The 25937-nt window shown below is 49.3% G+C and overlaps 7 protein-coding genes across 7 annotated transcripts; 3 read left to right on the top strand and 4 right to left on the bottom strand.

The window, feature by feature from the left end:
- Positions 1–2127: 2127 nt before the first annotated feature.
- UREG_02288 (uncharacterized protein) lies at positions 2128–2530 on the bottom strand (the record flags this gene model as incomplete). Its single annotated transcript, XM_002542726.1, has 2 exons — positions 2128–2255; positions 2320–2530. The coding sequence occupies 2 exons, from the start codon at positions 2528–2530 to the stop codon at positions 2128–2130; spliced, it is 339 nt and encodes a 112-aa protein (XP_002542772.1).
- Positions 2531–3575: 1045 nt separating this feature from the next.
- On the bottom strand, positions 3576–5810 carry UREG_02289 (uncharacterized protein; the record flags this gene model as incomplete). Its single annotated transcript, XM_002542727.1, has 3 exons — positions 3576–4745; positions 4805–5608; positions 5769–5810. The coding sequence occupies 3 exons, from the start codon at positions 5808–5810 to the stop codon at positions 3576–3578; spliced, it is 2016 nt and encodes a 671-aa protein (XP_002542773.1).
- A 1619-nt stretch (positions 5811–7429) lies between these two features.
- UREG_02290 (uncharacterized protein) lies at positions 7430–10886 on the top strand (the record flags this gene model as incomplete). Its single annotated transcript, XM_002542728.1, has 4 exons — positions 7430–7988; positions 8049–9121; positions 9290–10594; positions 10650–10886. 4 exons carry the CDS (start codon positions 7430–7432, stop codon positions 10884–10886), a joined length of 3174 nt encoding a protein of 1057 aa, XP_002542774.1.
- Positions 10887–11538: 652 nt separating this feature from the next.
- On the bottom strand, positions 11539–13346 carry UREG_02291 (uncharacterized protein; the record flags this gene model as incomplete). The annotated part of the gene is made up of 3 exons (XM_002542729.1): positions 11539–12508; positions 12604–12775; positions 12956–13346. 3 exons carry the CDS (start codon positions 13344–13346, stop codon positions 11539–11541), a joined length of 1533 nt encoding a protein of 510 aa, XP_002542775.1.
- Positions 13347–14593: 1247 nt separating this feature from the next.
- Positions 14594–15291, top strand: UREG_02292 (ER-derived vesicles protein ERV14; the record flags this gene model as incomplete). The annotated part of the gene is made up of 4 exons (XM_002542730.1): positions 14594–14694; positions 14828–14983; positions 15070–15136; positions 15199–15291. 4 exons carry the CDS (start codon positions 14594–14596, stop codon positions 15289–15291), a joined length of 417 nt encoding a protein of 138 aa, XP_002542776.1.
- A 792-nt stretch (positions 15292–16083) lies between these two features.
- Positions 16084–17868, top strand: UREG_02293 (uncharacterized protein; the record flags this gene model as incomplete). Its single annotated transcript, XM_002542731.1, has 2 exons — positions 16084–16197; positions 16258–17868. The coding sequence occupies 2 exons, from the start codon at positions 16084–16086 to the stop codon at positions 17866–17868; spliced, it is 1725 nt and encodes a 574-aa protein (XP_002542777.1).
- Positions 17869–18981: 1113 nt separating this feature from the next.
- UREG_02294 (uncharacterized protein) lies at positions 18982–25825 on the bottom strand (the record flags this gene model as incomplete). The annotated part of the gene is made up of 6 exons (XM_002542732.1): positions 18982–19898; positions 19965–22860; positions 22914–24002; positions 24050–25156; positions 25218–25616; positions 25784–25825. The coding sequence occupies 6 exons, from the start codon at positions 25823–25825 to the stop codon at positions 18982–18984; spliced, it is 6450 nt and encodes a 2149-aa protein (XP_002542778.1).
- Positions 25826–25937: the final 112 nt, after the last annotated feature.

The following is a 25937-nucleotide window of genomic DNA, read 5'->3' on the forward strand; positions in this document are numbered from 1 at the left end:
GCAGAGAGAAAAGAAACGGGCGCGACAGGCGGAACGAAGGGATATGCATTGCAAGAGGTTCAATGTCTGGTGATGGCAGACCCCATTTCTTGCTTGATCGGGGGTCGAGGAAGAAGAGATGGCGAGCAGGAAGAGGTAAGAATAGAAGAGCGCAAGGCAAAGACAAAAAACGAGTGAAGCGAGTGAATGGCAAGGAAGACAGAGAGAGAGAGAGAGAGAGAGAGAGAGGAGAAAGAAAGAAAAGGAAAAGCGAAGGTGAAGAGAGGACGAGGCGGGACTTTTTGCCCAAAGAGTGATTTCAGGGAAGGAGAAACATCGAGCTTGCATGGAAAGGTTTTGAAATTACGGCCCCGTACGGTTGGTTTTTCCCGTTTTGAAACACAACTTACCGCGCTAGACAGGGATGCAAACTAGCCTAAGGATAGCTGAGCCTGCCGCGATGTACCCTCCTGCGCGGGCTACTACAGAGTGACTTTCGCAGCAATAGAGCCCCATTCGTCCTTGGTGCCCAGGCGGCTGTTCCTGCTCCAGTTTTATGCCCACATCGCTCACCTGCGTTCTCCATTGGGAGCGGGGTGTCGAGAAAGACAAAACGGGATTTTTTTCATGTGGCACACAATCAGCGCTGAAACAATGAAGAGGCGGACAGCCATTGATGCTGCTGCTCCGAACGCGAATCCGAGGGCAATCAAAGAGGAAATCAAGCCATGCGCACGATATCCACAAAGGGCTAAGCTCAAAAGCTTAACGGCCCCAAGTCGCCAGATAAAGCCCCGGGGTCAATACTAGCGTTGAGCTTAGCCTGTACCAGCTGCTGGTAACTTTACGGAATACCGAAACTTTCGCTCGCAAACTGAAACATGGTACGATGGCCCAAAGAAGCGCACGCGACTCGCAGGACGAGGGAGCAGGTCGAGCACTCAACCCAGCAGGCATTGGCCGCACAATGATTAATCTTCCATCAGTTGGGGCGGCCGTGCTGCCTGGTCAGGGGCAGAGGTGCGCCCGGGAGCAGCAGACCCTGCTCACACGACAGTCAAGGCGACGATCTCGCGGGCAACCAAGCCTCGGTCCCTGGTCTGGCAGGTCTAAATTTGGCAGAAGTCGGCGTACGGATCGCGTACAGCTCGTTACGGCCATGTTACCGCTTGAAACCAAATCCCCCGCTGGTTGGCCGGCGGGCGGTCGGCACTTCCCCCTTTTTCCCACGCAGCGCCGTAATACAATAATTTCACATACTCCGTACGATAATTTCATCAGTGCGACACACGAAAAGCCCCGGCTGCCCTATGGGGACTCTGTCTCAGCCCGCGGACTCATTTGGCCCCAGCCATGATACGATAATTGCACCGAGGATGAGTGGCCGCAGTGCTGGCGGTGGGCATGAGGCATGAATTCCTTTCCGATCCGTCCAGCCGGCGCCACCGAAAACCAGCCATTCTATTAATATGAATAGCTCTCGAACTTGACCAAGATATCTCTCGAGCCCCGATCATTATTGGGCGTGCGGCAGTCGACGGTCTCAGTCCGCTTGCCACGCGACCACGGTTCTCCGCACATTCGGCTCCAATGGCGTGAATTCACAAGCGATGCTTCCTTGTTTTTGAGCCAGCAAACAGTATAAATTTGACTAATGCGTCGCCACCTGTCCGCCAGAGCATTTGCTTTCCGGCCACGATGCCTGCAACTTCCAACAGGTTTGGATGTTATGGAGCACTCTATATGGAGTACATGATACATCGACCAGATGATCCCTGAGCTGTGCGCCAAGCAGATCTTGAAAAGGCCTTGGCTGCCTGCTGCGGGGACAAAGTTACCGTGATGTCGGACATGCCATGTGTCGTTACATCCAGTGGCAGCTCCCTGATGGGTTGAGACTGATACCGGCCATGGCCCTTTTGAGATAAAACCTAAGAAAGACCTTTTATATCTTCTGCTTTTTCACTTCTCGACCGACTCATCGAGATTCTTATGTGGCCTACTTAGATTTCGGTAGAAACCGGATCGGCAAACTGAGGCCCCGGTTGACGAGTTATTATTCCCTGCTATCATATCGCAAGGTGCAAGGAACACATGAAAACGAGACGGCTCCTCTGGTGATGCCGGAAGAACTTTCCAACATTAATATTATTGCTCGCCTACAGAATCCTCGAACCTCAATCGCACAGCCACGCCGTCACCGACTTCGTCGCGCATTCTTGACGCCCTTCGCTCAGATGTTATTTTTGCCATGGAAAGATTGGCCGGGTTCTTAACTGTTTGGTCAGAAACGGCGTTGCTAACCCCTCAGAACTGACAGGGACTTGGGCCGATACAAACCATTGTACTCGGCCCAAATTTGTTGCAGATTGCACGCATTCTGTGCCACCCTGGCCCGTACTGATGGGAGTGCGATTTTGCCAATAGGCCACCGTAGGCCTTTTTTTTCCCTTGATAATCGCTCTCTAGCCAGATCGCCCTTGAACGAACATTCTTTGTCCAGAAACCCTACCGCAGATCGACAGCGGGAGCCTCCATTTTTCTCCAACATGGTGGCATTGACCCTCTCGGAACAGAAGCTTATCGCAACCCATGTTCAATCGATTTTTGGACTTGGCGGCGGTTTCAACAGGGCCTCTCCTGGTTTCAAACAAAACTGCAAAGAATTTATGTGAGTCGCGACGGGCCGGGGCGCGTTGGCGGAGAAGAATCTTGTCAGATAAACGTCTTTTGATCCACCCTATCCCAGATGTACATGTTTATGGAAAGAACCGAGGAGAGTTCCATTCTTATAACCGATTTAAACTGAGTCTATCAGCGTTGGTTTCGGTGCAAGCCAGTGGGCTCCCAAAACTCCCTGCGAACTGGCCCTGGGCTTATTGGCCCAGAGCAATGCATTCTCCATTCATATATTCTCTCAAGGGCCAATATGTTCCTTCCCTTTTTTTTGTATAATAGGCAAGGCTGCGGGATTGGATATCAACCCCTGTATCAAGGTGATTCAACTCTGGTCTGCATCATGCGCGGTGACTAAACACACGAGGCACAGAACAAATGAACCAACACAATATAATAACCCCATTCGTGAAACTTGTTATGCTAAAATTTAAAGGCTACCTTAAGGACTGTTACCGCCCCTACATAGTTTTATTTTGACCGAGCCACAGAATAACGAAACAAATTTACCATGGAGCCCTACTACTGGTGATGCTCTGGGATCTTTGACCGTGTTCTACATAGCCCAGTTATTGGGCGGTGATGAGGGTATTTTTCTAGCGTGCCCACCCAAGAAAACAGTGTGGTTGTTGAGGTTGGTTGGAAGGAATGTTATCCAGGGTCCTAAGGATGATGTATGTCGCGGACAGAGTATCTTTTTCAATTGAGATTGTGATGCCTGGGTATTTACAAACAGTGAAAAAGGGAAAGAAAACTGTGCCCCAACGCAAAGGGATTTGCGATACAGGAATGATGGAGCAAGAGGGTATACATAGGAGGTAACTATTGAAAACTCAGAACAATGCAAAAGGGTAAAAGCGAGATTCATTAGTGCCTGGGAGGGCACAGGAAAGTGACGAAACCAAAATTGTCATATCACATCACAGCCTGACCTTGCCGCCGTTCAGCTCGTCCCACTCTCTCTGTCCAAAGGGCATATATGTACCGTTTTTCAGCCAGTACAGCTGATCGGCGCTCTTGCTGTTTCGCAATAGTGTCGGGTTGACACCCTCTGTCCGCAGCAGGGACTTCTGCTGCTTGTTGTTGCCGGTAGACTGCATCGAACTAGTGACTCGTAGAAACAATGGAACCGCATACTTTGGTAGACCTGCAGAGGCATGGGACGCCAGCGATCGCAAGACTTTCTCAGGCGGTTCAAGAACGGCGTCGGAATTGGGATTTTGGGCCTGTTCTTTGAAGATGATAGCGGCACAGCCGGCCCTGCCGTCGTGATGCGGTACTTCGACTCCATACACATTCGCCTCATGAATGTCCGGGTGGTTGCCCAAAACTTCGCTAACTTCGTTTGTCGACACGTTTTCGCTTCGCCAGCGGAAGGTGTCTCCGATCCGGTCGGAGAAATACCACAGACCACTGGGGTACCATCGGATCATATCTCCCGTGCGATACCATGCATCTCCCTTTTTTCGGACATCGCGAATGATTTTCTTGTTGTTAGCTTCCTGGTTGCCAACGTACCCTGGAAATGTATCCTTGATGTTTGCTGCATCAACGGCATACAGCAATTCCCCTGGCTCGCCCCTTACAGCTTGTACGCAGAGACCTGTCTTTGGGTCACGACGCGGCAGTTCCGTAATGGGGTCTAATTCGATAATAGTTGAGGATATGGATAAAATGAAGTTCCCTAGAGCGCCGTTGCGACCAATGGCCCCGGTGGAATAGTTATTCCTTGAAAGATTGAGGCTCATCGACAAGCCCTCGGTTGCGCCATACAACTCTGCAATAGTATCGATTCCAAATCTCTCTTTGAAACGGTTCCAGACATCCGGTCGGAGGCCGTTTCCATAGGCCATTCGGACATTGTGCTTTTGATCCATATTTTCGCCAGTTATTGGATCTATTTGAGGGGTAGTAGCTAGTAGATACCGGAGTGTTTCTCCAACGTATTGCACTACGGTTGCGTCATTTTCTCTTACTTCATTCCAGAAGTTCCTTGCTGAAAATTTGCGACCAATGGCTAAACTGCTGCCTTTGAGTAAGCAAGCCATATATCCAAGAAGTCCGGCGGTTGAGTGGTATAGCGGCATGCACTGGAGTTAGTTCATTAGTACATGTAATGACAACATCAAGGACAGGGAGTAGAGCGTACGGTGTACACGCGGTCTGTCTGCCGCAAGCCCATGGTCAAATATATAAAGGTTGCGGCGGTCATTGCTTTGCCCCAGTTGATGATAGCGGCTTTGGGTAGCCCGGTTGTGCCACTAGTATAGATAAACATGCAAGTGGAATTGACTTCTTGGTTCGCGCGGTCAGAATCTGGTGCTCGCGTGGGTTCCATCTGCATGATTTGAGACTCCAACTCGTCGTCATGGATTACGACTTCAACAGAGCCCCCGCCTTTCCTAAAATCGGGCGCACTGAATGCCGCCAACTGCTCGGGCGGGAAGAGGGGACGCAGCTCGCCATCAACTACTAGCAACTTGGTATCGCAAATCCGGACACAGTGCTCCAACGGGGCCTTTGCTAGGTTGTAATTGATCATCGAAGGGATGGCGCCGATACTCCAGAGGCCCATCCACATGAACACAAACGTTGGAGAATTCATGAAATCCATCGCGACCACGTCACCAGGCTTTACTTGATGAACCTGTTTCAGCCAGGTCCCATATCGCAAAACAGTCTCATATGTCTCCTTAAAAGTCCAGATCTTGCCCTGATACACTAAGAAAGGCCGCTGCGCCGATTTTGCGCTCAATGCATGCTCTTCAAGTGCGTAAAAGAGGTTCCCACGCCCATTCCTTATCCGGAGAAACCGGCGGACAACAGCTGTGGCAACAGCGTTGATCAGTTTGGCGTCGTAAAACATGGACCATCTTGCGTTGAGATAGGCGAGGAGCGTGGTGGCAGCCGGGACCGTGAAGGATAGCGGCATCGCCCGAAAGCCCTTCAATGACTGAAATTTACCAATGTTAGCGAGAAGATATTATTTTTAGAGGCCGGAGAAGAAGCATAGACTCACTTGACATTGCGAGCAAAACGTCCAATCGCGAGGTGGGATTGGATGGTTAGACAGGCGGGTCGCTGAGAGGAAAGTGGATGACAGGCCACCGTACACGAACAATCTGGACGCAGACCGCGGAGTATGGTTCAACCATGGGATTGGAAGCCCAAGGAGACGAGGAGAGAGTCGGTATTATGTTTAAATCGTCCCTTCAATCTCGTCCAAGACATTGTTGGGTTGATGGTCACAACCAACCTCGGCTGGCAAGGAATCGTTAGGGGAGGACCTTGTGAAATCTCCAGTCAGCATCAGCTTTGGCCAATGGCTGGCTTGGAACAGCAGATGTGCAAGGACTGAGATATCATATGAATCTGCTGTCAGGACTTTGCAGACTGCTTGATCGCCAGCCGGAACCAGCACGACTTTTTGCTCCAACTCGGACGGAGATGGATTCCTAGGGCTGTTTGAAAATGGATAAAAAGGCCTCCGGGCCGCCAAGCTCCAAGCTTTGAGTGGCATCTACAACAGTCAAAAGGTCATCAAGCGTCTCTCTACCTACTCCGTACAAGATACTTCCTATTGTATGTACAAGTTGTTTGCTTCCGTAGAGCACTTCCATGCATCGCTTTTTGAGCTGCCTTTCCTCTGCTCAATAACCTCCCTAGTTAAACCCACGCCCCTGAAACAAAGCGGTAGTTAAACGGTCAACGGTAAACGGTCAACCTAACACTCGCACATCTAGTTGCTGCTCGAATCGGCTCCGAAAAACCCAGTTTAACCCAAACGCAGACTTTCTTCTCAATATTTCAGCCCTTTTCCTCATCCCATCAGCTGCTAACTAGGCACCAGGGGCGTAATGTCAGACTTCTATCTCTGAATCTGAAAATTCAGGGTTCGAGTCCCTGTTGGTGTGGTGCATCATTGTTTTTTAGCTGGCTTTGAAGACACAATGACTGGCTTGTCCGCACTCATCCCCTGTATGTCTGGGGACATGATAACGGCTCTAGAGATCACCGCACACTAGGCTGTCAAAAGGCGGGCTGAGGTATTTCCTATATTGACTCTCTGCTCTTTCTGGGCAACTGAGCTGAGTAAATGCGAGAAGCAAGGCAGAGGCTCCTCGGCGGTCTGCAAGGACAGGTCGATGGTCTGCCAAATCGTCAGCTGTGGCTAACATAGCACCTAGAGAATTGAACCACATCTTCTGTTATGGGTTCGCTCAGGCGCAGAATCAGCAGGGACTAGAGTTGACAACGCAGATAGTTTGGATGAAAGACGTTCGGCATTTCGTTCTGATCAAGTGCTTGTGATGAGGAGAACCTTCCAGTGTGGCTTTTCGCGGGGCCGAAACGCTGATCGGCCGGGTTTAAGTTAGCCCGCGTGTTACATAATCACCCGGCAGTAGCCCGCCAGGCCCCTACGTAATTCCCCTTCTCCACTGCAACTTCAACGGCTTGAAGTCCAGCGTCTCTCCTCCTGCTCAACGACTCGCCAGAGCCATTTCCGGGCCGCCAGCCATCCAGCTACTTGCTTAACGTCCTCACATATCCAACCGGGCACCCGATTTCAGCCAAAGCCTTGCCTCTCGATTTTGACGGTCCCTGTTGAGCAACATGGGCGCTTGTTAAGCTGAGGGCTTCGTGCGGAATTCATCGTATGGCTTTCAATCATTGGCCTTTTTCTTTCTATATCTAGCGATCCTACGGCTTAGTGGCTGGTAATATTCTGTTCCTCCCGCTCGGCGCCAGTGTCAGCCAGGTCCCCGCCCTTACGATGCGACTTTCCGCCTCGTCCCAACTCCTCGCACTGCTTTGCGCCTCATCGTCATCATCATGGCTCGCCTTTGCATATGAGAATTACACCACTTCCGATATCATCTCTCCACGCTTCGGGCTACGAAGCGACAAACCGGAAGATTGTTGCCCATGCTTCAACTGCCAACTCGAGAAGTACCCGTGCCACCAATTTGCCGAATGCAACAAATACAATGGCAAATGTTCGTGCCCTTCTGGGTTTGGGGGAGATGATTGTACTGAGCCCTTGTGTGGAGCTCTATCCGACGGCAAGGATCGATTACCCCGTAAAGGGAAATACTGCAAATGCAAGGATGGATGGGGAGGAATCAATTGCAATGTCTGCGAAACGGATAATGCGTGCAATGCTATGATGCCCGAGGGTGAGGGTGGTGTGTGTTATAAAGAGCCTCTGGTTGTCAAAGAAAACTATCAGATATGCGATGTCACCAACCGAAAAATCGTTGACATGCTGAAGGACCAGAAGCCGGAGGTTACGTTTTCATGTTCAGCCCAGGACAAGACGTGTAACTTTCAATGTTAGTTGCAATTCTGGTTGTTCTACATTTGATTCCGATGCTAACACCCTTTCTGGATAGTTTGGATTGATCAGAAGGAATCATTCTATTGCTCCTTGGACACTTGTAACTGGGACATGGAAGTTGGGTTCAACAAAAACACAACAAAGTATGCATGTGAGCATATCAAATGCAAGTGTGTTCCTGAGCGGATGCTCTGCCAAAGCGACGGCCTTGATATATCGGACCTACTCAGAGACGAGATCAAAGGGCCCGCTTCATTTTCAACAGTTTCAACTCGAGGAGGGAGCGATAAAGATGGTAGTCAGTTCCATGAACCTGCTCTGGATAATCTTATAAGGAAGGTTTTTGGAGATGAAAGCATTCTCCTCAGCTGTCGTGCTGGGGAATGTCTTTATAAAACTGAAGTGCCTGGTTACGAAGTCCCTGTCAAAATCATCAACACCCCATTAATCGCTGGTGTTATTGCAGGCTGCGGCCTGTTCATCGTTGCTGTTATTCTGTTCATATGGTACCTCTCCAGGAGGAGCACCTACCACAAGTATGCAGCTATACAGCTTTCGGACGACTCGGACGACGAAAATGGAAAGCTGATGACTGATCACAAACCCGCGGCGTTACAATTTGACAACGTTTCGTATTACCTCAATGGCAAGGAAATCCTCTCGAATATCAGAGGAATTTGTCGACCGGGTCAAGTCACTGCTATTATGGGTGCTTCTGGTGCCGGGAAGACGACTTTCTTGGATATTCTCGCGAGAAAGAACAAACGTGGTATCATTCAGGGCGATTATTACGTTAACGGAGAGAAGGTGGATGATAGTGAGTATCGAAGCGTTGTAGGGTTCGTGGACCAGGAAGATACGATGCTCCCGACCCTCACCGTCCACGAAACTATTTTGACCAGCGCCCTCCTCAGGCTCCCACGTGGTATGAGCAGGCCTGTGAAAGAGCAGAGGGTATTTGAGGTAGAAAAGCAGCTGGGAATTTACCATATCAGAGACCAAATTATCGGCTCCGAAGAAGGCAAAGGCCGCGGAATATCAGGAGGAGAAAAGAAGCGCGTTAGCATTGCCTGCGAGCTTGTTACAAGTCCAAGCATATTGTTCCTTGATGAACCCACGAGCGGCTTAGTGAGTGATGATTCTGCCCTCGCATGTTCTATTCTAACAGCGATTAGGACGCATTTAATGCCTTCAACGTAGTCGAATGCCTCGTGAACCTTGCGAAAAACATACAACCGCACCGTCATATTCACCATTCATCAACCCAGGTCTAATATTGTTGCATTATTTGATCAGCTGATTTTACTGGCGAAAGGGAAAACCGTCTATTCAGGCTCATTCTTAGATTGTCAGCCTTATTTTGACCATATCGGATATACCTGCCCTCCTGGCTTCAACATCGCTGATTACTTGGTGGACCTCACCATGCATGCTAGCACTACACGCTCTCCGGAAGAGCCTTTGCTCAACGTTGACGTACAGGCAAACTACTCGAAAACACCCTCAAGCAGCCTCAGAGCGGTAAAATCCGTTGCTAGTGCTTCAAACGCAAGCTTTGAAAATAGTGGTGAAAGCGCTCAAGATTCTACAGCCCCAGCAAAGCCAAAACGTCGGCAATCGCTTAGACAACGTCAAGAAAGACAGCTTTATACTAGAAAAAGAACCTCAGGGATGGAATCACCTTCAACGTCTCGAACTGATGAGGATGTTGTTGGAAGTCTTAGTTCCAGCACTGAACAATGGCTTCGTCTCTCTCGCCAACAGGGGAGTGTGCCTCCACAGGTGATGGATGATCCTGATCATCTTCCCCCCATTGCCTCAGGCTATATTACCGATCTTGATATTATGATCACGAGCTATGCGTCCTCCAACGTTGCTGCATCAATACACGAGGAAATTGTTTCCGCGGTAGAAGGCGCTCGACAAGCAAATGGGAACCCTAATTTTCGAACGCAACAGGATTTTGGCGGCTTACATGGCCATATGACGGGTCACGCCCGAGTTGGTCTAATCCGTCAATTTATTATTCTTTCGCAACGTACATGGAAAAATTTATATCGTAATCCGATGCTCATGCTCACCCACTATGCTACCGCCATCCTATTGGCAGTACTTTCTGGCTACCTCTTTTATGGACTCACAGATGACATCAAAGGTTTCCAGAATCGACTGGGACTCTTCTTCTTCTTGCTAGCGCTGTTTGGGTTCAGCACCCTCACCAGTCTAACTGTTTTCTCCTCCGAACGCCTGCTTTTTATGAGAGAACGTGCAAATGGCTATTATTCTCCGCTCACATATTTCTGCGCCAAAGTCATTTTTGACATAATCCCCTTGAGGTTGATCCCGCCCATCATCATGGGTGTCATTGTCTATCCGATGGTCGGATTGATCGCTGACTGGCCAGAATTTCTCAAATTCATGCTAGTCCTCGTTTTATTCAACCTGGCAGCTGCTGGTATCTGCTTGTTCATCGGAATCGTTTTTCGGGATGGAGGAGTAGCAAACCTGATCGGTAGTCTGGTCATGCTGTTCAGCCTTCTATTCGCTGGGCTTCTTCTTAATCACGACGCGATCCCCAAGTCAGCATTATGGTTGCAAAGTGTAAGTCGACCCTCAAAAATACATAATGCTCTCGTATTTTAATGTCCGATAATAGTTATCCATATTCCATTACGGCTTTGAAGCGTTGATCGTGAACGAAGTGACCTATCTCACTCTCATCGACCACAAATATGGACTTGACATTGAAGTCCCTGGAGCCTCTATTCTTAGTGCATTCGGCTTCGATACTCTCGCATATGTCCGTGACGTGATCGGCCTGGCTGTGTTTTCAGGGGCGTTCCTCGTACTTGCCTACGGCGCTATGCACTTCTTGCTTGTTGAGAGGAGATGACCGCATATACTATTTACTAGTCTCTGATTTGTGCCATGGCAACTGGCAGCGTCATTACCGTCTATGGGAAGACAAACTAACAGGTATATATTATTACTTGAGATGACATCAAGCTTCACCCTTTGCCCTTTTATCACAAGTCTCTTCTGTTCTAGTTGCCTGATTTTCCTCCTACATTGTCTATTTGATAGATTTTCCTGGTTCCTTCTTTCCCTTTGCTCGTAATCGTTTTCGAAGCAGCATGTCTGATAAGGGTGCAATAAAGGTCCTTTTCTAGACTTTGTTTTGGATTTGCTTGGGCTGTTTTGTGTAATGTGTTATAGCGTCCTATATGCTCATATATCATGTTGTAGACAAGTTTTTTTTTTGACGATCTAATTGGGTATGGTGACAAGACAACAGACATGCCCGTGTTTTAACGCACGGGTATGTAGTGTTCGGTGGCATGGGAATCTCTTTCCCAGGAGAAAGCGCGAAGTCCTCATGGATGCATACATGCATTCGAGTTCTATCGAATATAATATAACTAGTCAAACCCGAGAAACCCAAGTCTAAATGCAACATGCAAATATCATTCATATATCCCAGCATTTCATCACTAATAGCGCCATATAACTCCCGATGTGAACTGTTCTGCAATCCTCTAACCCATTTATAATTCATTAGTAGGCCTGCGAGCCGACACTTCCTCTTGCTCGTCATCAAGTGTGTCCCGCGGCAGTTTAACTCGAGTAATAGCGATCACGACAAGTACATGCACCATCCCTGTCCCCAAAAATGGCAACCCTGTCCAAGCCGGCCCAATACTCAACCCCCAGTTGAATAGAAGCGCTAGGAATGGCCCGCCGACCAAAGAGCCTGCCATCGAGATGAGGCAGACTATGGAGTACAGACGTGCGGCGTGCCTTGGTTCGACAAAGGTCGATACGAGGCTGAGGGATACAGGAAGGAAAGCACATCCAAGTGTGTATACGATAATCCCACATATCATCAAGGCGACTGTGGGAGCGAGGCCAAGCGCAAAGCAGCCCATTGTGAGTATGATGACGCTTGCTTTGGATAGACAGAGATCTTTGGCTTTGCTGGAAAGGCGGAGGTTATTAGTGACGTAGTGTGATATAAAGGGTAGTACGATAAGGAGGACAAAGATATTTCCTCCAGCAAAGATGGAGAGGGCATATGCCGCATCGGAGATGGGGATGGAATATCTGGTTGAGGCATAAAGAAGGATGAGGTCGATTTGCTTGCGTCCTATGACGGTCAGGAAGAATGCTGAGAGGAGAAGAACTATGGAACGGCTCTGGAATATGAATTGGGACGAGTCCCATGCGCGATAGACGAGTTTCCTGGTATAATTGATGGGTGAAGCCCTGACAGGTCGCGATTCATCCTCAGTAGGACGGTGCTCAGCGTGAATGGGTTCCTGGAGCGCGGATTGCGGAGGGCGCAAGTGAATGGTCTCCGGCAATACAAAAAGAAGTGGGAAGCTTATGGTGATTATAAGCAATGCCAATAAATATGGCAACCACGGGCCCTGCAAAGTTGACAAACCGGAGGAGATTGAGGGTGCCAGAAGCTGTGCAACGACGACTGCCAAAGAAGTTCTGGAAAACGCCGTGGCTCTAGAAGATAGTGATGTACGGTTAGTTATCTGAGGGTGGAAAAAGGAATAATGAATCCCACTGGAAAGGCGAGGAGGGTAACTGGAGGCGCATACCGATCGTCTGGCTCAACAACGTCGGTAAGCATGGTCATCACCATGGCATTTGTCACGCCCAATCCACCTCCAAGGAAGGTAAACACAGAGCCGAACCAGATCGCTCGTAAAGGCAGCACGCTCGAAGACAGACAGACAAACAAAGTCCAATACTGGTTCAATATGACACCAGCTATGCTCAGTATCAGAACAAATCTGCGGCCAAACTTGGGATTATCGGCCAGGCGACCATATGGAATGAGTAGTAAAATACCTACAGTTGATCATCAGCCAATGGAAACAGATAGTAAGGCCGCCGGGAAGCAGATCTCCTTTTCAGATTGGACTTGTAAGTGGGCACAGAGAGACCTACTAGGAACTGCCTCGAAGCTGGACATTATAGCCTGAAGAAAGGCGACTTCTGCCTGCACAGGCCTAATCTTGCACTGATCCTCTGGGATCTCGCCTGGTGGAAATCTACCGGGCTCATGTTTATCATAGTAATTCCTGCAGACGATATCCTCGAAAATTCGGGTCTGAGGCGCGATTCCTAGGTAGCTACCGAAATCAACCGCAAACGTCAAGATCACAGCGAGCAAAACGAATACGGTCGGGTGGCATCTCCCAGTCTTCTTTCTATAGGCACTATGGGGGAGTATCTGGGTAACAGCGTCGTTTTCTATCGACCCGCGTGGTTCAGCATCAGCGAGGAGCGGAAGCTCATCGTCTGGGCTGTCGCGGTACTGGGCGGATGGGGCTGGCATTTTCGGGGGAGGAGGAGATGTCGAGACGGAGTGCTGTTCATGAGGATCTGACTCTTGAGTGATTCTCCATCCGAAAAGCAACAGCAAATTATTTAGCTGCTGGATGGCGCGAAGGCGAGAAGATGGTCGCGCAGGCATCAACATTCATCGTGAGGAAACTCGGAATCGGTGTTATCAAATGTGGGCTGAATACGAGCCATTCCGAACTCTTGTACCTCTTGGAGGGATGTGACACAAACCCCCGGCTGATCCTACAGAAATCCATGATCACCATGATGCATGCACAGCTCGACTGACGAGAAGCTGATAAGTGAAGGGAGTGAATGCCTTTGGGATATTTCATCGCAACTCTGTGGGCGGTGATAATGATCCACGCGGAGTAGGTATCCCATCAACAGGCATTATTCTCGGTCTTTGGATGAATGGCATTGTGTCAATCACGCTGTGTGGTGCATACACAACGATGTCATCCATATTTGCTTCCAATCGAGACTGAATGCCGGTCGCACGTTTATTTGATCTGGCGTGGACTTTGACCAACCAGCGCACTGAATCCCAAGCCGTTACGGAGTACAAATGTATGTTTCTGCGAAGCCATGGTAGAAATGTCAAACCTGTGCCTGTGCATGCTGATCTTAGAAGGTAGAGAGGCCGCTTGTGGCCAGATAATTAACCAGTGTCGATTCTCAAGTCGAAATAATCTCGAGTATTCCTGAACGTGTAAATCTAGTATGGCACCGCCTAATGCTGCGAAATTGATATCAGAATAAGAGACCACTACATTTCTATAGTTAAATGCGGCTGGCTGCTGCATCAAGGGGGCCATCTCGGGGCCTGCATAAGGTTCAGGGTGGCATCGGCCGTTTCTTGCAGCTTCAACCTCCAAGCAGCTGGCAGCACGGCTTCCCACTCGCCATCATCGCCTCACCTCCTCTCGAACCACTCGTCCTCCAACCTCGTTTTGACCCGTAACCCCGTCGGATCGCCCCAGTTTCTTCAGTCAAGTCGCTCCGTCCAGTTTTCCCTGTCCCTCTGCTGTTCGTGCCAGGTTGGTGGTTCGCTCCATCGCACACTTGTTTATTTTCCGAGTTCCCAGCCCGAAAATCGGCTCGCCGCCTCACAGCTCTCTGAAAGCTCGCCGCAGAACCTCGGACGCCTACGTTCCCATATATATCGCTCAAGATATACGGCTTGCGGGTATTTCGATTTAGCCAACTTTGCCGGTAGCGAAAAGACTCGTCTCCAAGATGTCGGGAGAAGCGTGGTTGTACCTCCTCGCGGTTTTGATCAATGCCGTCAACCTCTTCCTACAGGTCTTCTTCACAATTATGTACAGTGATCTGGAATGGTACGAGTGTTCCTTTGTGTGTTTTGTGTTACGTTTTATTCGCGATCCATGAAGACCACTATCGCCTTGTTGGTTCCAAATCTCGAAATTATCATTTTTTGGCTTTTACTCTCACTGACTGACGATTTCGTAGTGACTACATCAACCCTATCGATCTCTGCAACCGACTCAACGCATACATCGTTCCTGAAGCCGCCGTACATGCATTCCTGACCTTCCTCTTCGTTATTAACGGATACTGGTTAACGATTTTGCTCAACCTTCCCCTCTTGGGCTTCAATGCAAAGAAGTGCGTGCCACCCCGTAGTTGTTTCGGACTGCATTAGCTCTATACGTCTGTGTCACTTTTGTTGCTGACCGTACTACGCGCGCTAGAATCTTTGAAAACCAGCACCTTTTGGATGCTACCGAGATTTTCCGGAAGCTCAACGTCCATAGAAAGGTAAAGTTCTATATCGCTCTGATTACGAGGATGACTGGGCTAAGGCTAACTCCTTTGTCTAGGAATCATTTATCAAACTAGGGTTCCACCTCGTTATGTTCTTTTTCTATCTCTACAGCATGATCGTTGCCCTCATCCGCGACGAATCGCATTGACTACGAGAGCAAGCTGGCCATGCAATGAAATACGGTCGACCTGTTTAATTCTGAGCGTTCTAAGTCATCGTCAGTCAACCAGCCCCTCACCGTTCCTACCGCACCGCCGCGAAGCCCTCGAATGATCTTCAAGCTCCCGAGGAGGCCTGATCCTAGCTAGTGTAGTGTCCGATGCCGGGAGCGATTCAGTAATACGGACCTCGAGCCTATCGAAGCCTCTTCATGAGCGATAGCGTGTTTAACTAATATGCTTTGCGATGTTCATCAGGGAGCTCCTGTTTCCTTCGCATATCTGCAAGGCACGGGTTAAACCCCAAATGTTACTTTATTCAATGTATTTCCTTCCTTTCTTATTACCCTACAGCACCTGGAACTGTATCTAGTAGTATAGGATTTCTCTTTTACTCTTTCGCTATATGATATTATGCCGGAATGTGGATAATGAGAACTTTAAAAGTGATGTTGAACAACATTTCTTTATCCTCTTGTGGCCCCTGTGTTACCTACTATCCCAATACTCTATACTAGGAGGAATAATAGACCGGACATGGCCACGGTTCCAATCATACACTCTGTGACTCTGTCAGTAGGGAGTATAGGGACACACTGTTGTGCAAACCCAGCAAACATGTGGCGCAAATATCTCACTTCACGTGATGAGTGTGGCTTAAGCTCCCGGCTGTGGCTTGACCCAAAGCTATTGCTTACATAATTCATTCTGCGACGACGCCTTCAAATCCGAAATGGCAAGACGGACGACCGCTCAACGCGCAAACAATCGACAATACTGACATGGCTTCGCTTTTGGGCGGCAGCTATGATTCCTCTAGCGACGACGATGCAAAGGCCGTGGCGGCCAAATCAACTCATACGCAGGTTATCGCCGCTCCCGACGTGCCAGTAGAGGTTTGGTCTCCTTTGCGTCGAATAAGTCTTTCAGGGTAGAACCTAATCCTCGCGTTATAGGACTCCAGCCAGTTGCAGCTTGTGCTTCCCAAACCTACAGATACTTCTCTCTCATATAACTTGACATACGACCAATTATCGCGGCCAGCAGCCGGACCTGTTAACCCTTTTCGATCAACTCATGGGACAAAGCGGAAAAACGTCTTAACTGGAAATGCGGAGGAAGCTATGATTAGCGATGCAACGTTTACGACGCAACATCGCACGTTCCAAAGTCTGGGATACACAAAGGACCCGAGTGTTGCTGGTGCATATGTAGGGAATATGGAAAATGTATCGCGATTCGGGGGTAGAGATGTGGTGCAGATGCGGCCCTCCAAAGAAGCAAGCGCGGCTTTGAGGAGAAAACGACAGAAAAAAGGAGATTCGAGCATTGTGGAAGGCGATGGCGCGTACTTGGGTCCTTGGGCGAAATATGAAAACGAGGATCATGGCTATGAGGAAGATCTGGCTGTGGCTGGGCAAGAGCTCGCAAGTGACGAAGAATATGTTGATGAGGCGATTGTCCCGTCGAATATGGCTGCTATGGATAAAAAGGCTACGGCATACCAGGAAGATATGTCGCAGACCGAAACGACAGAATTCCACGGTACGGAACAGTTCGACTACCAGGGACGGACCTATATGCATGTTCCCCAAGATCTGGACATCGACCTCAAGAAGGAACCCGGCAACGTCAAGAATTACATACCAAAGAAGCTTATCCATACCTGGAAGTCTCATACGAAACCGATCACGTCGCTGCGTTTCTTCCCGTCGTCAGGGCACTTGTTACTCTCTTCATCCGCTGATTCGAAAGTCAAGATATGGGACGTTTACCATGAACGAGAACTTTTGCGAACATATTCAGGTCATTCTAGCTCCGTATCCGATACCACCTTCCACCCAACTGGAACGACGTTTCTGTCGGCTTCTTATGATCGACAAATCAAGCTTTGGGACACGGAATATGGAAAATGTATTGGTCGTTATTCAACTGGCAAAACGCCTCATGTTGTTCGATTTAACCCGGACCCAAACCATTGGCACGAATTCCTGGCTGGTATGTCGGACAAGAAAATCATACAATTTGATACTCGGTCCGGGGAGATCACACAGGAATACGACCACCATCTTGCTGCCATCAATACATTAACCTTCGTTGATAATAATCGCCGTTTCATATCCACCTCTGACGACAAATCTCTCCGTGCATGGGAATATAACATTCCAGTTCCCATCAAGTTCATCGCAGAACCATACCTATACGCTCTTGTCCGTGCCGCTCCTCACCCCAATGGAAAATATGTTGCGTTCCAGTCCGGAGATAACCAGATTGTGGTCTACGCATCAACGGATAAGTTTCGACAAAACCGAAAGAAGAATTTCCGCGGCCACAATAATGCCGGATACGCGATTGACGTTGCAATCAGCCCCGACGGCCAGTTTGTCACTTCAGGCGACAGCGGAGGCTATGTCTGTTTTTGGGACTGGAAAACCGGCAAGATGTGGCATAAGATCCAAGCTGGCGGGAAGGAAGGCTCCGCAATCACTTGCGTGGACTGGCATCCCCAGGAAACTAGCAAGGTTGCCACGGCTGGGTTGGAAGGCGTTATTAAATATTGGGATTAGAGAATTTCGACTATCGACCGCGCTAAGGTGATTCTATTTATCGATATTTCTTTTATGACCGTTGAGCAATGCGGCGTACGGATGATGATTAGTAAAATTGGACGCGTTGCGTATATATGTATGTGCTATCTAATTATTGCGGGATAGAACGCAAAATTCCCAAATTCTATATGACCCCAGATCAATATGCCTGACCTCGCAAGGCTTGTCCCTGGTAGTGGCTAAAAAGCCCCTAGGTTTCCGGAGTACTTATTCTTCTACGGGCCGGAACAGTCCTAATACGCTCTAGATGGCAAGGGCCCACACCAAGAATGCTACTCTAGGTCGTTAAATTGCGGAACCGATTCCAATATTTCAACCAAGTGCGGGCCGAAAAGTTCGCTTGGAGGAACTTAACTGGCTACCTGTACACGTTGGATCTAATGATCTATGGGATGTTCTCCGTGGATAGAGATTTTTCCCGTCTCAGCGACAATGGCACGATTAATGGTATAGATATACACTCTTTGAGGGCACCTGGTTGTCGATGCCCCTGGGATAAAAGCCTTGCATCAAGGGCCACGGCTGTTTCCGGACTCGACCGGAATAATAATAGTGATAACGGACGGGACACGTTGAAGGTATCCCGGCATGACATGCAGTATAAAAGCTCGCGCTGAGTCTTAAAAGCTGAGGATTGATCCTCCCAAATTGAATTAAACATGATGGACTGTAGTTATCCAGAAGGACAACAAACTGATGATCCATCTCTAGAAATATTGAAGCAAGAGTTTCAACAAGCTACGACTGATTCAGCTTCATTGCATGTTATAAGGGCCATAACGTCCACCTGGAGTAATGGCTTGCTCTGCCACGTCACTTTGATCTAGGTACGGATCTGTTGCCCTTGGCCCTTGCCTTGGGTTTATGGATGACGACTCCCTGTATAGTCGATCTGGCCATTCGTGGTGAATGGATTTTGAATGGCGGACAAGAAAACGTCTTCAAGTGCGAGGTCCATAGATGATAGAGAGTAAAGAGCGGGTAAAATCTTCAAGCTCATATACATATTAAATTCCACAAAGCTGATCAATTTTAACCTGTACATAATCACACAGACCAAAAAACAATAATCTATACATGTGCACTGAGGAATTTATAACCATCGCTTACCCCCTTCACAGCAACCGGATTCTTTTTAGTCGCCGGATAAAGATCAAACAAATGGAGAGCGTTCTCCACAATGACCAAACCAGTAGCTACTCCTCTTTCACGAAGGGCTTCATAACTCTTTTGCGATGACTCCCATGGAACCAGATCGTCACGAGTTCCATGAATCAAAAACGTCGGCGTCTTGTAATTCCCAGCACGGATCTGTGCTAGCGGACTGATTGCCTGGATTTGCTCCACGGACGGGAATGCAGGATTTGATACTGAGTTCACACCAGTACGGCGGAGACCGTTAATCAGGACCGGTAGGCTTTTACCCTCCCAGTTCATGTGAAGAATAACTCGGGAACGCGGGTCCTCAAGCGACATCCAACCTCCCAAGGCACGTTTAGATGCTTGTGGAGTATATCCAATGATAGGCTTGTCATTAAGGCCATCATAGAGGAAGTCATAGCCGGGACCAGGAGGCGGAACGGACTTCTGGCCAAAGGGGAGATTTGGCGAGGCCCAGAAGGGATCTTCGTAATCTGTTGGGCAGTAAAATCCGAGAATCGCATTAGGAGGCTTTATTCCTAATGATGGTACAGTCCATCCGAGGGACATCGCGAGATGTCCACCGGATGACCAGCCCACCGCTACGACTCTGTCTCCATCGGGCCGAATATCAGGCCGGCTAAGTGGTAAAGTGGGCAGCGTCTTTCGTGCCCAGTAAAAAGCATCGCGGACATCTCGCATTGCGCCTTCGTGGATCGTGACTTCGGGGCATAGCCTATAATCAACGCTTACTGGCAAAAAGCCAGCGTCGAGCAGTATTTGAGTCTGGTCATGGCGGACATCTCTCCGAGTGGATATTACATGTCCTCCTCCATGGATCATAAGAGCTAGTCAGAAATGAAAGATCAGTTTCCCGTGGTGAATTCTAACGCAAGGCAGATGTGTTTACGCACCAATCGGGAGCGGGGTTTGAGCGTCGACGAGTTCTTTAGGGTAGTAGATGTCGGCCGACAGGGTGGTCCCATCCCGTTCAGCGAAAACAACAGTTTCCATATCGGCTTGAGGCGGGACACCGTTTGGTTTTGTGGTGGGGGACCTAGTGGTTTGGGTTTTAGGGGCTGAAACCGGAGGTATGGCGGCGCCGGAGACTAGTTGAGCAAGTCCTTGAACATCGCTGATGGTTGCGAAATCCGTGTGTGAGATTGATACCCCAAATCGTTTATTCACTTCTGAGAAGATCTCTGTGGCTAAAAGAGAGTCTACGCCAAGATCTTCAAGGATAGAATTTGAACCAATCTCCTCAATAGGAACCTCAAGGACATCAACTAGCATTTCCTTGACTTTGTCCAATGGCTGAAGTGCCACGGGTGCTGGTTGATGTGGGATTACAGCAGGTGGTGTACTCGGCTGGGGTATCGAAACTGAGATCTCAGAAGTCGAACTCGGCGAAACGTCTGCTCCAGGGATTAGCTCGGAGAGCTCTCGGACGTTGGTAATCGTCGCAAAATCCGAGTGTGAGATTGAAACGTCAAAGCGCTTATGAATCTCCGAGAAAAGTTCTGTGGCAAGCAAGGAATCAAAGCCGAGCTCCTCGAGAACAGAATTTTCGGTAATCTCGTCAAGGGGAATCTCTAGAACGTCTCTCAGCATTTCTTTAACTTTCTGCAGCGATCCCACACGTGCTCCGGGAGCATTAGCTATCTTGATCGGTGGTTGCTGAGCTGGCGGTTGGGCGACTGCAGTGGGTGAAGGAACAGAAGGGAGAAAATTTGACTCTGTGCGAGCAGCGCACGCCTTCTCAGCAACATGCTGGACCGGGGCTTCTTGGACAGGAGCTCTTTGGACAACAGTCTTCTGACTATTTAGTTTTCCAAGAACCTTTTTTAAGGACTTGATGGAAACCTTTTGAAACTCAATCGACATGATTGTGAGAACAATATCGCCAGTTTCGGGTTCGAAAACGAAAATGTTGCACGTCAACCTCTTGGGAGTCGGTATCTCATACTTAGAATAAGCAAGCCAGGTCTTATTCTCCTCCCTCGCCGTTTCAACGAATCGTTGGGTAAAGACTACGTCCTTGATGAAGTTGCATACCCACATCTCACCATCCTCAGGGAGGGAAAAACAGTTAGCGAGGATTCCGGATACTTGCGTAAAACTATCAACCAGAACCGGGTCGCAGAAGCCTACCCCCATGCCTTTCGGCCGCAAAGGTGGTAGAGTGATACGGGCCGAAGCCTCATTGCCCAAATTGTAAATATTTTGAATCCCGTGATAGTAGTCAAGGTAAGTCACCACCCGACGCATAGCTTGATAAGCGGTAGGGCCCTTAAAGCCAATTGACATGGGGGAGTTTTCGATTTCTTTGCATCGGTGAAGCATGAGGTTTTGGAGAGCCTGGAGATGACTGATGGATACCGGAATGCTTGGATTGGAAACCGTGACGCATCCCGTAGCATGAACGAGTGGCTTCGCAGCCTCGACTTGAGTGAACAATGTGAAGTCCCATGATCCTGAATGGGGATTCTTTTCCATTAGTTTCACAAAAACTCGTCCGACTGGATTGACTACCAGGGGCGAGGACATTGAAAGGTTAGATATGTGCGGGACATAGCCTGTTTTGGCATCTGACAGCATATAGGATGACGTGAGGACGAACTCGTTATACAGTGAAGCTGGGACGAGGGTTTGGTCCACAACTTCATGTCCTTTAGTGTTAAGCTGGTAGAGCTCATGGCAAGGATGCACTTCGAAGAGGGTTTCTCCTTTGACAGGTTGATTGGGAAGTAATGTAACCAGTTCCGGGTTCGGGCTGGTGGGTAAAGGATGTACGTTAGGCGTTTCAATGACCGATATTCTGGGTTTGTACTCGAGCCAATGACTTATTTTGGCAAATTGGTACGGGGGTAGATTGATCCAGTTGTACGAGGAGTGCTGACAGCGATGAAATGGCCAGAACTGTACCCTCACACCGTTTGACCATAAACTGCACATGGCCTTTGCGAGGTTAGGTAGGGCATCTGAAGCTCGGAGAGCAGTGGCGATGTAGGTGTGCTGGTGGGTTGTATTGACTGCTTTTTTGATCATAGGTACGATTGGCGACCCGGATCCTGCTTCAAGCCAGATAACAGGTCCGTCTGCTTGTTGCTCAGCTCTCCGAACAGCATCCATAAAGTGAACAGGCATACGAGTGTGTCGAACAATCTTTTCTGTAGTAATATTCGACCAGTCATCATTAGAGCATGCTTCAATAGGAATCTTTGGTGCGTTGAAATGAAGTTCATCCACGGCTCGAAGAAAACTGGGGATCATTGCATCAAGCAACCGAGAATGGAACGCATGACTATTGCTCAAGCGTTTAAACCGGAGACTGGTTGACAAGCTTTTTAAAGCTTTCTCGACTGCACAAATTGACTCATCATCGCCAGCAATGACAAAGCTGCGAGGCCCATTATAGCAAGCGATATCAGCCATAAAGTGTTGAGACTGTTGCTTAGCAAGAAGAAGGACACGGTCTATATCTGACTCTTCGCACTCGACCGCCAACATTATCCCGTTTTGAGGGCCGCAGTATGCTTCAACCAATCTAGCACGCTCCGCGACGAGCTTGATTGTATCGACAAGAGAGAGCGATCCAGCTACGCACAAGGCAGTCAGTTGGCCAAAACTATGACCAATGATCCTATCAATCTTCAAGCCGGAGTCCAGCCATGACTTGGCACACGCATACTGAATCGAGAAGAGGACACAGTGCAACGTGACGATGTCATTGATCGGGGCAACGTCAAATATCGCGGGAAATAAACTTGGGAGAAATAGTTGCCCAGTAAGAATTGACTCGCATTCAGCCTGTAAACGAGGTTAGCAAATCAATATCATCGGGGAATCTGCTTTTTGCGTACCAGATTGCGTTGTAGAAGCACGTTGCTATCGTACAACGCTTTCGATATATGTGCGATCTTCCCATCCTGGCCACCAAAGCACAAAACAACCGGGGGTGTATGATTTGGCAATTCATGAAGTTCAGTATCACCAGATGCAGCGCTCTCGAGCTGAGCCGAAAGTTCCCGGACGCTGGCAGTCGTAACTATCAGTGAGTGCTTGAAGTCTCTGTTCTGCTTTACGGCTAGATTATAAGCGATATCAGCCAGGTCTTTCTCGCCTAAAGATGATCTGAGGATGTCACAGTATGAGCGAACTGCTTCAGTTGTCTTGCCAGAGATGAAAATCGGAACACGAGAAAGTTGAGTACGTGGTCCGGGAGGAGGCGTCCATTCTTCAACCACCATAGCAGCGTTGTTTCCTCCAGAGCCATAGTTATTAATCAGCGCTATGCGTTTCGCAGCTTTCCAGTCTCTTGATTGTGTGGGTATCAAAACGCGATCTCCCCCCAGTGGCTCAATCTTTGGATTGAGACGTTTGAAATTCGCAAGCTTGGGTATTGTCTGGTTTTGAAACATCAACATCGTTTTTATCAGCGACGCGGCCCCTGAGGATGCTTCGGTGTGGCCAATGTTATCTTTGACGGAACCGACATAAACGTCGTCCTTCCGGTGAAGTCCACCGAATGTCTCTCGAATACTTCTGAACTCAATCGGGTCTCCGACTTGAGTGCCAGTACCGTGGGCTTCCACATAGGTTACGTTTGAAGGATCTGTTCCGGACCTAGATAAGGCCTTTTGGTAGAGAGAGTATTGGGATGACCCATCCGGCACGATGATAGGCGAAGTATTCCTTCCTTGATTCACAGCAGATCCTGTGATAACCCCAAGAACAAAATCTCCATTCCGCACGGCGTCTTTGAGAGGCTTCAAGACAACGATTCCTACCCCTTCGGCACGGCAGTAGCCATCGGCATCTACATCGAATGCCTTGGATGCGCCTGTTGGACTAAGAAAACCAGCACCAATCAGGTTTTGGGTCATCCTGGAGCTGGACATGGAACATGTCCCCCCTGCTATGGCAATCGAGCAATCGCCCGTTTGGAGTGCCTAGAAAAGTCAGTCTCGAAGAGTCAAATGAATATGAATTGACTGACCTTGCAGGCGGTGTGGATAGCGACCGCAGCGGCAGAACATGCCGTGTCCATGACCACGGAGGGGCCTGTCAATCCCAGACAGTGGCTTATTCGACCGCTGATAAACGATCTCAAACTTCCTCCTAGCGAGAAGGCATTTATCGGGTGTGAGTGAACGTTGTCAAAGTAATCATCATTGGCCGAACCAATGTAACATCCAACGTCTTGATCAAACCCGTCAGAGTGAAGACCATAGTAACCTGCTGATTCCATAGCCTCGTAAGCCACCTGGAGACCCAGCCTCTGTTGAGGGTCCATGGACTTTGCCTCACGTCCGGATATGCCGAAGAAACGGTGATCAAACAGGTCTAGGCGCCTGACGTATCCGCCCCAGAACGGACCTCTCGGCTCCTGTACAAGCTCAGATGGCTTAAATCGATCTTCGGGCATTTGCCTAATAGCGCATTTTCCGGAGCTGATCAAGTCCCAGAATTCTTCGACGGTATCAGCGTCCGGATATCTACAGGCCATGCCAATGACCGCAACCGCAGAATCAGGGAGGTTGGCGGTGTCCAAGCCCAGGCCGTTTGGAATCGTCTGGGTAGCCACCTGGGGGGCCGCATGGCTGGCCCCATTCTCGACGACTGCATCAGCTGGCGAGCTGGCGTTGGTAGTGCCGTTGGCAGTGCCGTTGACGGCGGTGGTGAAGCCGTGAGGAGGGACGACGACCTTCTCGCCAATGCTGACAAAGCGGAACTCGGTGTTGCGGGCTTTCATTTCGCCGAAGGAGGAGTCGAACATCAGGTCCCACCGTGATTGGTCAGTCAGGACAGAGTGGAGCGCAATCTTATGTAAGGCGCCCGCCGTGATCAGCTGACCGGTGATGTTCGATAGCAGCCCGCTGTTCAGTGCGTCGGCGTGTGGCAGGCGGAATCGCTCGTCGCGCTCGCACAGCGTCAGGATTGCCTGCAGTCCGTGGAGATTGTCCCCGTTATGCCATCGCCCTCGTGGTGCGAGCGGCATTGAGATCACCTGCTGCCTGGCCAGCTCAGCCATGAATCCGGCCGTCTCGGATTCTGGGATCGTGATGGTCGCCGTTTTCGCGTCACTGATACAAGAGATATAGGCCTATTGATGCTCAGTCAGCATACTCTGGTTTTATCATGGTATCGGACTGGATAGTGCTAACTCTAGGGTGCTGTTTCAAGATACGTTCCAAATGCTGCCGCCCTCCAGCGGATTTCCATCGAACCGCGACGGCAGCTGGATAGTCCAGTCCGCTGGAATGGTTCAATGCATCCAAGTCCACCACGGCTCCCGTGCATAACGATAGCCGTATGGCTTTCGAAGCCAGCTCTTGAAAATGTGCCTCACTTTTCGAGCAGGAAATAGCGGCTGCGGTCAGGAAGCCAGTGCAGAAACCTTGTACATCCCGCACCTGGGATCCGATCGGTGCTCGATGGTCGAATCCATGACTGAGCTTCCAGAAATCGATGACCTGAGAAATCACCGTCAATGGACTTAGGAGAAGGTTATTCGTAGGCTCGGAGGGAGTCGGGGCGGGCCCTCCTTGGAAGAAATCGCGAAGCTCAGTCAGTTTTGTCCTTCCTGGGAGCTTCTCTAGTTGTGGCCAGACATCCAAAAGGCTGGACCATAGTTCTGGCAGCTCTGAGACTGTCCTCTGCAGGAAGTGGAGGTCGGGGTTCTCTTGCAACAGTGTGCGGGCTTCCAGCATTGACTTGATCGTTACCGCACCTTGAGGCCCAAAGAGGACCGAGAGAACCTCTCGGCTGCCATTTTTGGTGTTGCACGCTTCTAACATATCGCCAGTGCGCGGAAGGGGAGTGAAGGAGAGCCTCTGGCAAGCAAGGAGATTCAGCAAAGGTAAACGACAGAAAAACGGATGGAA

Source organism: Uncinocarpus reesii, genomic scaffold (genome assembly GCF_000003515.1).
Source record: "Uncinocarpus reesii 1704 scaffold_1 genomic scaffold, whole genome shotgun sequence".
Classification (NCBI taxonomy): Eukaryota; Fungi; Ascomycota; class Eurotiomycetes; order Onygenales; family Onygenaceae; genus Uncinocarpus; species Uncinocarpus reesii.